This window comes from Pholcus phalangioides, unplaced genomic scaffold, assembly GCF_987345545.1.
Source record: "Pholcus phalangioides strain wild (caught in Gottingen) unplaced genomic scaffold, Ppha-v1.0 ptg000003l_1, whole genome shotgun sequence".
Lineage (NCBI taxonomy): Eukaryota > Metazoa > Arthropoda > Arachnida > Araneae > Pholcidae > Pholcus > Pholcus phalangioides.
Genome location: NW_028301596.1, coordinates 5,531,813 through 5,550,199, shown reverse-complemented (window position 1 = coordinate 5,550,199; position 18,387 = coordinate 5,531,813). Strand labels below are relative to the sequence as shown.

The 18,387-nt window shown below is 35.9% G+C and overlaps 2 protein-coding genes across 13 annotated transcripts in view; both read right to left on the bottom strand.

The window, feature by feature from the left end:
• LOC149087955 (ELAV-like protein 4) overlaps nucleotides 1-4,745 on the bottom strand; it is a 96,289-nt gene extending 91,544 nt beyond the window's left edge. For 5 of the 12 annotated variants that reach the window (XM_089243019.1, XM_089242998.1, XM_089242992.1 and 2 more), the window contains exon 1: nucleotides 4,056-4,305. In XM_089243019.1, coding sequence (XP_089099145.1) covers nucleotides 4,056-4,071 — 16 coding nt within the window. In that variant the 5' untranslated portion in view covers nucleotides 4,072-4,305. Of the gene's footprint in view, nucleotides 1-4,055; nucleotides 4,306-4,624 lie in introns of those variants that run through there. The other 7 variants (XM_089242973.1, XM_089243048.1, XM_089243038.1 and 4 more) reach the window with 4 other exon arrangements.
• Nucleotides 4,746-14,797: 10,052 nt separating this feature from the next.
• LOC149087954 (uncharacterized) overlaps nucleotides 14,798-18,387 on the bottom strand; it is a 48,490-nt gene continuing 44,900 nt past the window's right edge. The window contains exon 15 of the mRNA XM_089242964.1: nucleotides 14,798-17,065. Within this exon, the coding sequence (XP_089099090.1) occupies nucleotides 16,561-17,065 (505 nt within the window). The 3' untranslated portion in view covers nucleotides 14,798-16,560. The remainder of the gene's footprint in view (nucleotides 17,066-18,387) is intronic.

The following is an 18,387-nucleotide window of genomic DNA, read 5'->3' as shown; positions in this document are numbered from 1 at the left end:
GGACCTACAATGATTTCGAGAGACGTCTGAATCCCATAAAAATAATTAAAGGAGGTGTGCATAAATTTCAAGAATTATCTGAAAATGGTAAATGTGGGAACCCCAGCACATTGTGGGACCCCAATAAAAATGGCTCAAAGGCATGCGATTAGTTACATTGTTTACGTGGCGTCTGTCTCTCTTCGTTTTGACGTGACTTGGAGCAATTTTCCAAATTCCGATATGAAAAGCCCGTGTACGAATAATTCACCGAAATTGTCCGAAAGAAATGAAATTCTCCGGTTAATTTTAAAATTCAATTAAAATATGAAAAATTCCCTACACATCAATGAAACTGTGTCCGACGAAAATATACCGTTGCGAATGATTTTGATCTGCTGAACACGAATACCATTATGGAAAAGTTTTATTGGCTCTTGTTTTTGAGATATCTCCCTGTTAACAGTTGAAAAGTGCTTTACGAGCATTATAGTGTAGTAAAAAACAAGGTAAGGAGAGACTAGACTAACGCGTTACCAGGCAAAATGGCCAACCTAATGCTGGCTAACTAGTGTTGGGCAATTGTAAAAGATGCTCCTTATGTCTAGTGCAAGCGCAATGCAAAACGTTGTATGTGTCAGACGCCTATAAATGACCTATATATTGTGCTGCAATACATTTTCCTTTGCCTTTCTATGTGTGTTTGAGGTTTTTCTATGTATTTGTGTAGTGTTTTTATGTATAATTAATGTTGTTCTTCTCTACGTATTGCTGAAATTTCTGCCTGTTTGTGTTGTTTTTTTCTGTGCATTCATCTTGTATTTGTATATTTACGTTGTGTTGCAATGCATCGTAGTGTGTCATAATATGTAGGCCTATGTATGTTAAATATGTATGCTAATTGTGTGTGGTGTAGCAGTAGTAGGTAGGGCCTCCAGAAAATGGCTCGGGTATCCATGATGTTCTTAAGTCAGCCACCTCGTTGGGCAATTTGCCTGTTGTGGCGTGGTATTTGTATTTGTATTTGTATAATATGTATAGTGAATGTGACGAATCGGTTATTATACAAATACAACGCCACAACAGGCAAAATACCCAACGAGGTGGCTGAGAAAAAGATGCCCATAAAAATATGGATGTCATATATTTCAAAAATATAGCAACCCAATTAAAAATGCAATTAACAAAAATTATAATCAATATATACACATGATAAAATATTATACAATGCCAATAAAGAATACTTATGGTTGTCTTATTCTAAGTATGGATAGCTTCTCGATTTACCCCAACATGTTTATCGTATTTCTTTTTGAACGTGTCAATTGTGTTACAATTTACTACCTCCGGGGGTAAGCTATTCCATTTATTAACAACCCTATTAGAGAAAAATTCCCTGCGGCACCATAGCCTTGCATTGTCCCTCACCAATCGATACTGGTGTCCCCATTCTGAAGCGCCGTTGGTAAATTTGAGATAATACTTCAAATTTATCGCCTTTATAGTACCCCTAATGTAATTGGTGAATTTCATAAACATGAAAAAAAAATTCCAAATGAGTCTAGTATATGTGATGAATATAGTCGGACCCCAATATAATGATAACAAATTTCATGATCGTACCTCGATATAATGACCAATACATGTATGAATTATCATGTATAGTATATCAAATAGTAAGATTTTTCATGTTTACCGTAACATGTATATTAAATGCTCAATTCCAGAGAAAACCGTAGCCAATCCAGCTTTTTTTTTATTGTGAAATTCGTGTTCAGCACACATCGAGTTACACAAGAAATGACTTGTTGTCCAATCATTTAAAAATTCAAATAAAAAATATGAAAAATTACCAGCAAAGAGTGAAATTGATCTGTTGAAATCACATAGAAATGATTATCAGAGAAAATATAGAAATTAAAATTTTCTACAGCTAAATATAGGTCTACTTTGTATTGAATTGGACGTATTTCATTGAAACTTGGTATGTCCGTTATTTGGACTATGGGAAAAACATAACTGCGATAAAAAAGAGCCACTTCTTCACCTGGTGTTCAAAAATTGAACTACTTTTTATTGAATCTTTATTTTCCCCCCATGTGGTCCATGTATCCCATATAATATACTCAGCTTCATCAACATACCTACATCAGAATGGGTACTACATGCATCTGAGAGTGTCAGTTTATTTATAACTACCCTGCATCTATTTTAATCTATCGGTTTGTCATGTATTTACCAATATTTACACAATTTCACTATTTTTCCCAGATGCTGCCAAAACTCCAGCCAGTACAATTATAAATTACCTATCACTCTAACCAAAATATTAGTCGAATTTATAAAAATTCGCTGTGATATCAATGATTGAAATTCTTGAATTTTGCCACTTTTTTTCAAGAGCTAAAACTATACGTCTTGAAAATTTCAGAACTTTAAAAAAATGGCAAAATCGATAATTTCAATAATATCAGCTGATTTTCACTCAATTGTTACAAGGTGAATTTCTTTTTGGTATATAAACAACATAGGTGCAAAATTTTACTAATTGACATTTTTCTGGTTAGGGGAGGGGGTGGCATTTTCCCTGTCTCAGGGGCCAGAGACGATTCCTATTATTTTCTGGGGGTTTTTCAAACAAAAATTCATTATAAAAGGGTTCACGGAAAGTTTGGCTTTGAGGTTGGCCAAAGAACCCAGCCCAGGGAGCCCTGCTGCAGGATGCGGGGCCATGGAAGAGGGTATGATTAATTTATATTTTTTCTCAATAATCATTTTTGTGGGAGTTCCCGATTACAGCAAAAATTTCGTTTTATGCTCACAATTTACATAAATTTTTATTCCTTTCCGGACACTGGTGTGTGAGAAGCAATCGTATACGGACATAAATATTTATTCTGGATATTTGAAACTTATGCATCAAGAATTCACCTTTAAATAACATAAGTTCCAATCACATGGAATATAATATTCATTTTATTATATAAAGTGGATCCCACTTATAATGTTTTCAAAAAATCGTCATGAAAAAACGCTTTAACCCTTTCATACCATGGTGCCACAGTTGTGTGGTGGTTGCTGGTCACTGTAGAATTTTTTTTTTCTTAACCTCGGGGAGTTAAGTCCTGACTTAAAGGATTGTTTAAGTTTTTAGTTAGGAATATGGTGAACGCGAACTTTGGGAGCTTTAATCAGAGGGCAGCACTTAAAGTTCAAAATTCAGAGGGGGGGAGGGGGTTTCGCTTCATCTTCCATGTGAGCTGAATTATTTTACTTATCTAACAATCACTTGATACGTCAATGGTAAATGTGACAAGTAGAATATCAAAAATGTTATTAGATAGAAACTACACGGTGATTCCATAACTGTTACAGTGAAACCTCGATATAATGATATTCTGCGTACCAAAAAAAAAATATCGTTGTAGAGGGATTATCGATTTATCGGGAGCACCATTATCCTTACGTGTGGCCAAATTTATGCTACTGCTGTCATCTTTTCTACATTGGCAGTGTTAATGCCACCCACAAATGTGTTTTTATGTATTTATTCACCGCCAAAAATTGTAATTGATTATATAGTTTATCAATAAAATTCACTTTTGGATGTATTGCCCCTGCAAAGAAGTATACTGCATCGCACTTTCATGACTTACACAGAAAGTAGCGGAACTGATAAATTCCTTTAGCTTTTGGTGATCCTTCGGTATAAAATATCGATGTTATATGGTGATAGGTTCCTTTGGAAGAACGAAAACGACTGACAAAATTAAATTTAAAAAGATTTTTAGTAAAATGTAAAAAAAATATCGTTTTTTAAGCGATTCCAAAAACCTTTTCAAAAATAAAAAAAGATCGTTATAGAGGAATTTGTCATAGTAAATGATATCGTTGCATCGAGATGATTTCAACATTAGACTATAAGCAATACCAAACAGGATTCGAAACAATATTGTTGTACAGGGATTTATCGTTACATCGAGTATCATTATATCGAGGTTTCACTGTATTTATAAATAATTATAGATGCATTTTATGATGAAATATGATGCGATATCAATATCAAAAATACTCACAAAAATACATGTACATTCTCTTTCATCAAAGTCTGGAAATAATTACGCATCATCACACCGTTATCATTATTTTTACAACGGTAAGAGATCTAGTCGAATGAACCACGACTATTTGTAACAACGACGTCTTTGGAATTGACCTCTCCCATAACAGATACATATTCCTTTAAGAAAAAGCTCAACCTAACCACAATATGGATGTAGAATCCACACTGGATGCTCCCTCTCGAGAGAGTGAGGATTAACTAAAATACTTTTCAAGTAAAACAACACAGAACTCATTACACACATATACTAAAACAAAATAAAATAAATAAGAAGTTAGAAAAGATAAGTGAGAAACATCTTGACGTAAGGATGAAAGGAAGAAAGAGTAGAATTTAAAAAAAAAAAAATGGAGAACTCTAATTTTTCTCTGGCAAAATACCAAAATTTCGAAGTCGAGACAACTTCACGTGCCGCCATTTTAGATTATACAAGAGGGAAGAAAAGCAGGGAAAAAAATTTAAAAAAAAAAAAAATTTACAGAACAAAAAAAATCAATTTTTGTCTAAAAAAAATTGCCTTACCTTAATATCCGTCAGCTTGAGATCCGTCGTGAATTTAGCTGGAAAAATTCTAGAAAATTTTTCCTTCCTCTACTTGATTGTTCTGTATTTTCCGAGAGAAATGTATAAATTTGAAATTTATATATATATATATATATATATATACTGTATATTAAAATTTTATAATTATATATATATATATATATGGAAGACTTTTTTTTCTCTTTTTTCCTACTTTCTGAAATTATTTTTTCTTCTCTAAATTTAGTTATTTTTTTTTTTAGGAAATAGGGGAAAAACTGGATTTTTTTTTTTATAAAAAGGGAGGAAAATAACTAAATCCCAGGGTGTGTGTGTATATATATATATATTTATATATATATGTGTGTGAATGTGGTTATATATACGAGGAATGGAAACGCGCGCGCGCCAGAAAAGAGCGTTCCGACTCTTGTCAAAAAGCAAATGGCTGGTGTTGATGATGATGAAAAAGGGGGGGGCGTCGGTCGTCGGCGGCATGAAGAAGCTCTTCAATACGCGTGCGTAGTTTTTCCGGGTTATTCCCGACCCTCTTATTTCATCTCTCTCCGTCTACCCTCTGACTCCGATATTCCGGTCTCCCTGCCTCTGAGAATCTTCTTTTTTTGTGTGTGTGTGTGTGCTTTATTTTTTGCATCATATTCATATGTGAGCATCCGCTGCCAAGCATCCAACCCGTTCTTTCGTCGGAATCTGCCATCATCTCGTTATCTTTGGCAGTTGGTCTCCACTAATGTTTTTTTTTTTTCTTTCGATTAGGAAAAGAATACTTTAGCTGGTGATCGCGAGTATCAAATGAAATGAAAAAAAAAAATTTTAAATTAGAATAGGCTGCGTCATCGACACACACACGGCCGCAAGTTTTGACGTGAATGCGGTTTTTTTTGTGTCTTGAATCTCGCGTGGTAGGTAGGTACTTATGGTAGGTTGATTATCATCGGCTTTGTGGTTGGAATAGCTAACAAACGATACCGATGGCGTGTATTTCAGTTGTGAACTGCTCGAGATATAGCGGGGAAACAATTTTGTTACGAATCAGGGCAGCGATCCTGGTGCCCAAACACGGGAAGTCATATTAAAACTGGAATGATAGCACATTGGATTTTTCTTTGTAATGTGCATCTCTGGTGATGAGATACCATTGCTTTTGACGTGCGTTGCGTATTTGTTGAGAGATAGCGTAAAACAATTTGTTACGAATCAGGGCAGCGGAAATTTACAAGTATAAAAATTTATGAAACGTACAGTGGTATTTCTCATCAAAAATTTCGTCGTGATTGGGAAGTGGCCTCATTGTTCCACAAATGTAGATTTTCTTGAGAATTAAAAATAGGGGTAAAGAAAAGATTCTGTGTCATAGAGAGAGACATGGTCGTAAGTTCTGACGTGAATGCGTTTTTTGTGTCTTGAATCTCGCGTGGTAGGTACTTATCGTAGGTTCATTGCCATCGGCTTTGTACTTGGAATAGCTAACAAACGATACCGATGGAGTCTATTTTCGTTGTGAACTGCTCGAGATATAGCGGAAAACAGTTTGTTACGATAGAGATAAACGATGTCGCTCTCCGCTGTTCATACGAATTACGAAAGCCCGAATAACCAAGCGGAGATTGAGATGTAGTTCGGAAAGAAAATTCACATTCCTCTGTGGGTAATCAAATCACCAATCTCTCACTGTCCGAGCGAGTAATCTAACCATTGAGCTACAGAGGACAGACATTTTCTTTCCTTAGAGCATATGTGTGAATGCTGAACGGGACTGCGCATGGACGCCTCCCAGCTCAACTAATAGCTCTTACGGCGTTAGCCCCCAGATGGCGACATATAGAGGGGAAACGATGTCACTCACTCTCTGCTGTTCATACGAAGTATGAACGCCTGGATAGAAAGCGAGACAGTGGGGGAGAGACGAGTCTTTTCCCCCACCACAGAGGAATGTGAATTCTCTTTCCGAACTACATCTCAATCTCCGCTTGGTTATTCAGACTTTCGTACTTCGTAATTTTTTACGAATCAGGGCAGCGATCCTGGTGCCCAGACGGGAAGTCATATTAAAACCGCCTGGAAGTCCAGTGGTTAGGGAGCTAATCTCTGACTGTGCAGGTCTGGGTTCGGGCATAAATGTTTACTAACACTAACGAATTCCCTGGACGAATCATATTGATCCCTTGGCAATACGTGAGGATCACGTTATTATTTAAAAAAACTCAAGTGATATATCATTGGATTTGTCCTTGTAATGTGCATCTGGTGATACCATTGTTTTTGACGTATATTACTTTTTTAGATATAGCGTAAAACAATTTGTTACGAATCAGGGTAGCGGGTAATTTACAAATGTAAGAAATGTATGAAACGTACACAAGAGGGTTCTTCTCATCAATAATTTCATCGTGATTGGGAAGTGGCCTCATTTTTTCACCTATGTATATTTTCTTCGAACTCCGTTGGCGGGACAGTGGTAGTCAGATGAAGTTGGTTTTCTCGATTTACCTACTTTAAGGCGTGAGTACGAGCCGATCACCCAATTGAAAGTCTCTCCAGGAAGAGCAGACAGACCTTTAACAACACGATCCAGAAAGCCTATTGATTTCATGCATTGCCATATTTTCAAAAGTGACCATAAAGTCTTATGTACAAAAACGGAACATTTCGAATAACGAACGTTAAACTAAGGAAGTTCATTTGCCCGCCACTCACACAAAGAATAAAAATTCTCGAAACATTAGGGACTGTCCGAGCTGGACCTGATTTCTGCATAAGCCTTCACTAATTTCGAGCTTCAAATTCAAACAAAATATCTTTGTTGAAAAACCAAATAGTTTTCCCCAAGTTGAGGACTCGTAATGTCTGCTTTTTTTCCTACCCATGGCACCCGTAAATCAAAAATGGGCCATGTGTTCACAGAGAATTATTGTTATTGTTACTTAACTAGGCTGGAATAGTACGGAGGCCGGATAGTCAAGAGTCTACTGCATTGACTTTTATTATAACTTTTTTGCATCAAAGAAATTAAATGTACAATATTTATGGTATAAGCTCTCGGCGATGTATTTTTTGAATAATTTGCATCTAAGCACTTGCATTGAGATCATGCATTGCAATTCTTGAAAGCACATCAATCTGAAATAATCATCAATTCTCAATCTTGACATCAAAACAGAAAAATTCCTAAATGCCTCACATATACTACGAGCGTTATGGAGGAAATTCATGCTCCATAAAATTCAATTCGATACTGTAATTTGAACACAATGCTAATCATAGATACGAAATTGCAAGATTCAAGCCAAGTTCGAAAGCCAATTGGGTCAGAAATTTGTTGTATAGTTGTAGGATGGAAATGACATTATTATTATTCTTACACCATTCCCTTATGCTACCTGTTGGGCTATTTTATACTTTTGTAAAGCAGTCCATTCCGGAAAAAAAAAGGTTTTTCACTTCTGCAGTAGATTTAGCAAAAGTGGAAATGTCCCCTTGTGCAAGCAACAAGGCGTACACACACACAATGGTACAATTATTCAATCATTACATTTCACTTATAATTGGAAAAATTGATGGCAGATTTCAGCACTACACATGACAAGCATTACACAAAAACAAACTTGTTTATGTTCACAACGCATACACGCATTTTCCAACTTGTACCAATTCGTTAGAAGTTCCACACAGGAGTTAGGACGAGGTGCATGAGAAGTTAAGTAGTAGTAGTGTTACAGTGTAGTTAAAATACTGATAACTTGAACATTATTCATATCATTACCGATAATTTTTGAAATAAAAAAATTATTTTGTCAAAAATTATTATATTTCTTTAAATAGGCAACGAAGCGAATCGAATTATCATTTTTTATAATATTGAGAACTTCAAAGCATAAATATTTGAATACAGCATTGCAGTTCCATGTTTACGCATGGATTAACTACCATCGCCCAAAGAAACTACGCGCACCATAAAAAACGCTGCAGAAGAATTATTGATGCTTATAGGCAATAATCACCGTTGGAAAACAATAACTGCTGTTTATGAAACAACTTTAGATCGTTTACCCCCCATACTTAGCATTCATCATCGCTTCAAGGACAACAATATTTCTCGTGCGAAATTGAATTTCAGCGCCTCGTTTTATTTTCAATTCAAAAGTCCCCTGTCACCATAATTTAAGAAAAATAATATATTGTAATTGAAATTCCACACACACACACTGCCAATAATAATAATAAAAAAATTCATGACTTCATTTTCTTCTTTTTCACAAAAAAAAGAAAAAATCAATAGCAGTTTTATTTCCAGAAAATTCTTCACCACATCAAATTCTTGTTTTTCCAATGTCGGGAGAACATTTTTTCTCAAACACAGAGACAGGCTGATGCTGTGCTATATAAGTAGGAAGCGAAATATCTGAGAAACGACGCAGTTAAAAAAAAAACAGGAAAACAAAATAATAATAGAGAAAAAAAAAATGGATGGAGAGATGGACGCATGCTCTGTAAACGAGAAGCACGAGATCGATAAAATGGTAGATGGAGAAATGGTAAGAGCCAGCCATGCTTTTACTTCACTGTACAAGTTGGAAGAAAATTGAAGGGGGGGGGGGAAAAGGGGGCAAAAGCAAAGGCTGTAAAGTTAGAAGGCAAATAGCGACAAGCGTAACGGTAAACAGTAAAATGAAAAAGACGAGCATTGAAAGTAACAGTTCTTTCTTAAATTTTATTTTTTCAGGAGAAGGAAACGATCTTGACTTTCGAAATAAAGTGGTTGGAAATCTAGAAGGAAAAAAAAAAGGTAGAAAGAGCTACAAATTCAACTGAGACAGACATAAAAGAAAAAAATTAGCTTGAAAATGGCAGTCGGAGAAATACAATGAATCGACTATATTTTCTTGTAGAATTTTTTTTTCTTGTCGTGAGATATACCGTATTTTAACTTGTATAACCGGGATTACACTATAAAAATTTGATAGATCTTTTGCGAAACTTGAAAAAAAAAACCACCTAATAAGCATATTGGTTACATTCGCCAGAATATAACTGACACGCTTATTGATTGCATTTTTCCAGCTTTATCCACTTTAGGACGTAATATTGCGTCCAAACGAAAGTGAAATGAATTTTCAAACAAGAGTTCACTCTGTTTTCTTTCCTCTCTCCTGATTATCCCAAAGCTTTGTTGCAACCTTACAACATTTTTTTTTGTTCTTTTTGATTTTTTGTATACCCTGATAATGATTCTTTTCCTCACATATGATGCATCTCTCTTATAAATGAGTGAAAGAGAACAGGTAGGGTGAAAAGAAATCTAACTTGGTACATTCTTATCACCTTATTATTATACTTTTTTGTCCTTTCCTTTTTTTTTCCTTCCCTTTTTCTAACATGCGGTTAGGTTAGGACAAGGTTAATACAGGGTGATCAGGGAATAAGCCCTTATTTCAAAATTAAATATCTCTACAACAAAGATCAATAGAATTATGCGGTAAACGGTACATTTATTAGCAAAACTGTAAGAATGTTGTACAGAAATTTCGAAAATTTAGTTACAAAAACTGTTAATAGATGCCACTGAAAACTCTTTCTCTGAAAGGAGTCTAAAACAAAAAAAATAATAAAGTCAAGCAGTCTTTGCAATCAGAACACAATTTTTTCAAAATGTTCACCGCTCGCAACAATGAGGTGGCGTAAACGAACAATGAAATTCGACATCACGTCTTGCAATGTCTCAACGGAAATGGAATCACATGCAACACCAATCAACGATTCAAGCTCATCCAGAGTAGCGGGATTGTTTCGATAGACAGTGTCTTTCAATGCGCCCCTCAGAAAGAAGTCACAAGGAGTCAGATCGGGAGAATATGGAGGCCAATCTATTCCTGTGTCAGTAAATTTCGGATAATCTAACGCAATTACTCTATTCCCAAAGTATTCATGAAGAAAGCGAAAAACTTTATCTGTTCGATGTGGTCGATCCTCCAACGCTAGATGTGTGCTGACAAATTGTTCCAAAATTGTAACGTAACGTTAAGTAGTAATCGTTTCTCGCACGGAGAAGGGGCCGATAATGCCTCTGGCGCATACCGCAGCCCGTGCAGTAACTTTAGGCGAATGCAGTGGTTTCTCTTCACACAAATGAGGATTTTCGGAACCCCAAAATCTCCAATTTTGTTTATTTACGAATCTATTCAAGTGAAAATGTGCTTCATCTGTGAACCAGATGCAGCGCACATCAAATCCTTCGTTGTCGATCATTGTGAGAATCTGATTCGCAAAGTCAACCCATTGTCGAACAGCTTTCATGGGTATGGCCTGATGACTTTGGATTTTGTATGGAAACATCCGTAGGCTATTTCTCAATATTTTTTGCGTGCTCGTGTACTTCAAACCAGTCTCTGATGCAATTCTTCGGATGCTTTTCCTAGGATTTTGCTGAACAATTCCAGAAACTTTGGCTGCATTTTCAGGAATGACTACAGTTTGCCTAAGCCCAACATTTCCCTTTCAATCATCATCCACGCTGCCAGTCCGTTCGAATTTTGCGAAGAGCATGCGAATGGTTTTCGCATCGGGTCCAACTGAAACATTGAATCGGTTTTGAAAACTGCGCCTTGTTGCCGTAGGACTGTGTTCTAATCTGTGATATTCCAGTACCAAAAAAACACGTTGTTCAATGGAATACATTATTTCAATTTCTACACGCTAGCCTCTTTTCACTATCCAACAGTCGTACTGATCGCTTTAGACTTCGAACCAGAACAGAAATTTTTCGGAGATTAACTGGCCCTTGTGCGGGCCATCTATCCCCATAAGGGCTGGGGGCCCGTCGCGTCCCCCTGATGAAGAGATAGACAAGAGAGTGGTGTATGTATAAATGTGAAGTGCATGTATGAGAGGGGAAAGTTTTTTTGTTTTTTTTTAATATTTTCTTTTAAAAACATTTTCATATTTTTTGACAAATCCAGGAAAAGAAGAATTTTCGATGAAGATATGGTTCTTGGCGTTAACACATTTTCGCAGGTAAAATGACGGCACAACCTTAGATGTTAGTGTTAAAATGAGAAGTGACTTCGAAGCACGTTTTAAAGGAGATTTATAGGTATCATTCCGATTACAGCGCCATCTGTTAACAGTTTTCGTAACTAAATTTTCGCAATTTCTGTACAACATTCTTACAGTTTTGCTAATAAACGTACCGTTTACCATATAATTCTATTGATCTTTGTTGTAGAGATATTTAATTTTGAAATAAGGGCTTATTCGCTGATCACCCTGTATATTTATTGCTGATTCGTCGAATAGAGAGCATCCGAACTTCTTGCCAATTCTCTTGTAAGCAAAGGGGTTAACAAAACATTTGTAGTGTAACGCCGACCTAAGGAAACCCCTTTTTGCTAAAAATTTCGTTCCCAAAGGAGATTTCTTATACACACTTCTGCCAAATATTTACGGTTTCCCCGTTTTTCTTGGTTGCTGTGTATACATGTGAAATTAGTCAGTGATTAGTCTAAAATTGATTCTCTATATCGAGAACATAAACACAGAAAATAAATTTTATATAGTGAGAGAAATGACTATATAACGATTATTCACAAGAGGAATCTTTTATATATGAATGTGAAAGTGTATTTTTGTATGTATGTGTATATTTGTTTTTTATACAAATCTACAATTTTAGACCGATCGTCGCCTAGTTTTGCACTTATATCAAACGGTACCGGGATTGAACCACAGGTTACTTTAAAAGTTCATAGGAGCTGCGCAAATGCCCAAAATGGGCAAAAAACCATGGGATAACAATGGGTCCCAACAATCACTGTCGGAATGTTTTCACTGGTTACCGTGGCTCCCAAACAATGCGTTTCAGAAATGCACATGCCTTTACAATGGTTTGTCACTTCTTTGATGCTGTCAGTATTATGTATAACAGTTTATTCCTTTACAATGGTTTGTCACTTTTCAATCCTCCCAGTAATTGAAGAAAACCAGAGAAGCGCCGGATATTAGTGTAATATATAAAAGGGAGCTATCGTTATGGATGGATATCTAACTCCACATGAAAAGTGCATCGGGACCAGAAAGTAACATCATTATATGGTAAATATTAAAATCGTTATAAAGACTTTACTATAAATATTATGAATCCAGTGAGTATATGCATAATTACTGACCACATTTTAGTAAGTTTGATCAATTTTGCTGATATATCAAAAACTTGGAATTTTAAGACATCCCTGGTCATATTGAGTTATGACAAATCGTTAGGGCGTGGTATCCCAGGTCGATAAGATACTCGCCTAAAGTACCAAAGGATATTTAGAAGTGTTGCGAGTTCGACACCCGGTTAGTACCTTATCAAAAACTTTCCTGACACAGGCGAACAAGGAGTTAGCGCACCTATCTCTGGGTGAGTATAAAAAAAGGTTGTCGTTTGGAATCGGCAATAAATTGTAGGTCCTGGTCTAATTAGCCCTCGTGTGCAGAAAATGACCGTGGTGAAATAAAAATAATCAAATGATAAATCGTCAATAAATTACTTGAGTTTACCAGACATTATGCATGAACGTCAATCTAGGATGACGACATTCAACATGATACATAAGAAAATCGACAAGCATTTACCATCCTCACTTCAAAATGCCAAAAGACAGAACAGCATGAATAAGAAGCAAGTCTAAACAACATAAATTAGGGGCGCACACACACATTATACACATACCGATTCATCAGAAATTCAACAGAGGAATATGTACAAGGTGCATGTACGATTTAGTAGTCTAGAATGATGGTCGATGTGCGGTAGTGTGGGCATCGTGTTACTTTACAGAACACCAACTCTGGTCATATCGCCTTAGGGCACTTCACTACCAATCGAGTCAGGGCGAAAATGAAGGCGCCACCTTCTCGGTGGTCGTCTCCAGTCTGTTTAAGGCTAACTTTTTGGTAGCGGGTCAAAAAACAAAATATAGATTAAATATATACATACATGTATACGAAAAATTTAGAGACCTTCATCCAGCAGTGGATTGAAAATGGTTGATGATGATACATGCATACACAAAAGAAAATTATTTGAAGAAAAACACCAGATGGAATTTATGTAAGAATGAAATAGAACCTATGCAGTGGGTCGTCATCAAGGAGAAACCTATGCATGATTCAAATTAGGCGTTCTTAAAGGATGGGTGTGCCTATTGCACTAAAAATGACAACCCTTGTTCCCAGACGCCTGCCTTCTCAGAAACATGTGTTGGAGGAAAAAATATATTAAATACATTTCAGCAGCACTAACGCTTGCGATTTAAAAAGCTATTTTAGCTACTTCATTTTCTGTATCTTCTCCATATCTCTAGATTTTTGTTCCTACTATATATATACAAATGTACCAACATGTGGAATCCGGAGATTCTTTCGGGCGAGGGAAAGAAACTTCCACCCCCCCCCCAAGAATCCGATCAGAAAAATTCATACTTTAAAAAATACTCTAAAAAATTCATTTTTTAGAACAAAAAATTTAACCAATTCAGAAGTGCCTCCCCCCCCCCTCCCCCAAGGCAGGTACTGGGTAACCCCTGAGCAGAATATAATTATCGTAGATGCTATCAGTGACTACCAATTTCATAATACGCATAATCGCCAGTAAAAATAAGTGCACCAAGCATTCTTTTTGGGAAGCAGAAGGTTCACTACACTAGGATTTCCTCAGAATGAACCTTCCACCCAGACGTTTCTTTCTACTACAGCAGACGTTCATTTTTACAAACATGAAGACATAGTTTGTAAATAGGGAAAGATGTTCAAAGTGGCATATTGCTCGGGACCAGATACTACAGGGGTCTGCCCAGACTTTTTTGCAGGATTCTGTTTTTGTGAAAATTTTTCCTTCTTTTTGTGAAAAGGGTCATTAATTTTGTAGGAATTTAGGTTGATCTATCACAAAAGAAATGAAATGTCAAATTTATGGAATCATTTTTGTTATTTTGTGAAGGGTCCGTTTTTAAGATCCGGAATTTTGTGAAGGACCCGAAACAGACCAAATTTTGGCTAGACAGACCCCTGTACTAGTTTGTGAAAACCAAGCAATGACTATACCTACCCAAGAAAATAACGTGAAGAGAGCATTGCATAAAAAAACTAATGGAAAAACAAAGACACATGTGATTGTCTTTTGTAAAATTTATTTTTCTTCAAATGCACAGAAAACAATTTCTTTTTAACAAATGACTCATAAAGCAGACATATCTGACAAGATGCAAAATATACATGATTGCATTAATTAAATACACAAACAGATACTATACGCAATAGATATAAGCAACTGAATGAGAAATACATAAAAGAAACCAAAATATTGAATTCATGACTGCATTATTGGCAGTTCAAGTCTAAAATAAACTTAAAAAGCCCTGTATTGACATCAAAATTCAAAATGGCATGCAGAAATACTAAGTCAAATAACTGAACAAATATTGCATAATCACATAAAATAAGAGCTCAGCTATTTGATCCATTAGACTAAGTAATCTCACACTGACTGAAATTTGGAAAACAATTTTTTTTAAAAAATCAATTTTCCACCACTTTTTACACCAAAAATAAACACTACTACATCACCACTCAAGAAATGTATTTATACACGTATTGTCAGTCATGAAATATTTTGATGTACGAACAGGGTTCCTTTCATCTTCGCTATGGTTATAGTAGTTTGACTAATCAAGCAAAAAATATATATATCTCGACCAAACAAAAGAAAAAGACAGCAGCATTGAAGCATTATTTGGCAAACTTGATCTTTCATTTACTCGGAAATGAAACATTTTGTCCAATGATGAATGACAGTAGAGATAACAATAAAGCACAATAATGAAATTCAACCCGACTATCATGCTGACAAATGCCAGCAAATATGAAATTAACATATGGATTAATTTTGAACAATTATGTGCTTCATAAAATGATGTATACAAAATGCTTTGCATCGCAACAAACTGGCTCACTAAATGCCACAGCATATGGCAAAAAAACTTATAGAGATAGACTGTGATCCAGAAGACATTGACTTTCTTTTTCAAAGTACACACAATAATCTACTTAACATAATTTTATAGAGTATTTTACCCCTGTATAAACCCTACAACAGAAAAAAAGTTTTTCATCAAAAAAAAAACCCCATTAAAATAGTAATTGAATTCGAAATATGATCTTTGACACAACAAAATAGAATTCAAATGCCTCAGAACCGAAGTAACTTCTTCCCTCTTGAAATGATATTGTGTTCATTTCAAAAGTTCTCAGAAAATTTCAGGCATTATGCGATCCTCAAGGGTACCAATACACAGTTCCACAGGAGAAAAGTCTCTTATGAACAACCTATCGATTTTTCTTTTAATTACCAATACCTAAAATTGATCTTAAACATGATTTCAGTCTGAACGATTACCTTTGTTTAATTTGCATGTGAAAGTGCTTCAAATTGGAAAAAAAATATATATATATTGCCAGTTAGTATGAATTTCATGAAAAATATCACATATATGAATACACTTCTAACATATACTCGTGAGTGATTACATCAAGCTTTCATACTTTTCATTGAAGTATGATGGTGGAAAATAAAATTTCATTACACGATATGAGATGGAAATTAGGATCTTTCCAACAAATCTAACAGAGAACACGATAAATATTTATATGACAAGCAAAACCAAGCTTCAAAAAGAAAAGAAACATACAATTAACAGACAATGTGTTAATCAAACACTCTAGCCTATTTTTCTCTGATTAAAGTCATATCAAAGAGAGAAAAAACAGCTCTTTTGAAATTCTTTTTGTATCACTTAAACAAAGAAATGCACGTGAATAGACTGAAAAAAAACAAAATCAATGATCAGGAAAGACAGTAACTGCTTTAGCTATGATAATTAGAATCGCCTCATCACATTTGAAGAAAAACGATTGATGGGAAAAGTTGTTGGTGAACTGTTGGGAGTGTTTCCTCCAACAAACATGACCACTTGATTGGGGGGAGGATGCGGAATACCTGGCTGCGGTGGTGGAGGTGCGCCCATCTGTTGTGGTGCGCCAGGAGGCATGTGAGGCATGCCTGGAGGTGGAATCCCTTGGGGCAAACTTACAGGTGGCTGCTGCATTTGGCCTGCATCCACGGGCATCCATCGTGCAGGGGGTGCCGCATCCATCCTACCCCAGTGACCGGATGAGGATAGAGATTGTGTTGAATCTTTTTGTTCGTGATGGCTTGAGTGCTTACCCCAAGGTGCAATGGCAGAATCTCGATCATTTCTTGAGAATGAACGGGGACTATCTCTGTCGTCTCTCTCCCTAGATCGCCTTCGTTCATATAACCTTTCTGTACGACGATCGTCGTTAAATCGATTCCCTGAACTCCTGTCTAATCTGCCACTATCTCTGGAAAAGCACAATTATCACAATATTAAAATTTTCTATATTAATTATGTATTCACATATACAGTACTTCAATACATGCCAATTTCTCATACTCTCTTGCTCCTTTGCTTTTAAAACAGTGGTGGTCAATATAAAGGCTATAAATCTTAAGTGTTATAAAGAGTTTTTTAAAAGGTCTCTAAATGTCAAAAAATATCAATCTGGACACAAGATTATGAACAAGATGAATTTATGTATAAGTGACATGCAAATTCGAAAATTATGATCCACTGCTATACATGATTACCTCCATTAAAATTCTCTACTATAAAATTCATGTCAGTTTTTACCATGTGGAAAGAAGCTGATATTGATATCACCTTAGTCAAAAAAATACGACATAAGTGTCAACTTTGGAGAATGAGAGATTTTTGCAAAGATCCTAATTCCATACAAAAAGTTCACGAGGCCCACAAAAACAGTGCAGAAAGATTTGAAGGTATGCATGCTCATCGAATGAACAATTCATCTTGCAGATTCAACTGTAAAAAGGCCAAACTAATGTTGACGGTATGGCAGATTTTGTCTTGACCAAAATAAAGTTTTTTAATGAATGTGCAGCAGCTAGGGAGTCCAATATCCCAGGTGCATGACCAGCAGTGGGAGCGCAAATTTCACCCTTTAAACTCTCCTTCAACATTACAAGAGGGCATCAAATTGTGTTCTTGCCCTGGCTGACCACGCATCTATTTGCGCCCATGTGATTTAGAACAATAGCAATGATTTATTTTACGTTTGTGATATCATTTGGAAGAAAAAAACTGGCAATTGGCATTTTCTCGGTAAATTCTTTGGAAATAATTTCTTTCTTCAAAATTTTTTTTTTTTTTCAGTTCCGGCCAAAATTCTGGAAACAAATTTTTTGTTAGTCCAAGAAATGTCAAAAATTCAGGAGCTTCCCAGAAAATCTGCAAGGTATGATCTTTCATAATTTTGCATGTTCAGTGCATTCTAATGAGTCAATAAAATATGACCAGCTGCTACCTAAAGCAATAAATATTTCTAGACACTAAAAAGTGGCGCTGTACAAGATATATATAAAATTGGTTTCATAAAGGGTGCGTTCCATAAGTAATGCAACCAATTTTTTCCAGACGTGACTATACACCGCAGCTCCCTCTAACCTGGGGGGGGGGTGTGTGTTAGCTTCATAACACACCCATTCTCAGTCGGCTCCGAGCTGCCGGAAAGCCAGGACGTGCGTTCTGTGAAGCCCGTTTTGAGCTTAATGCAACATGCCATGGTGGTCCCAAAAGTGTTGACTGACAAACAAAAGGACACGC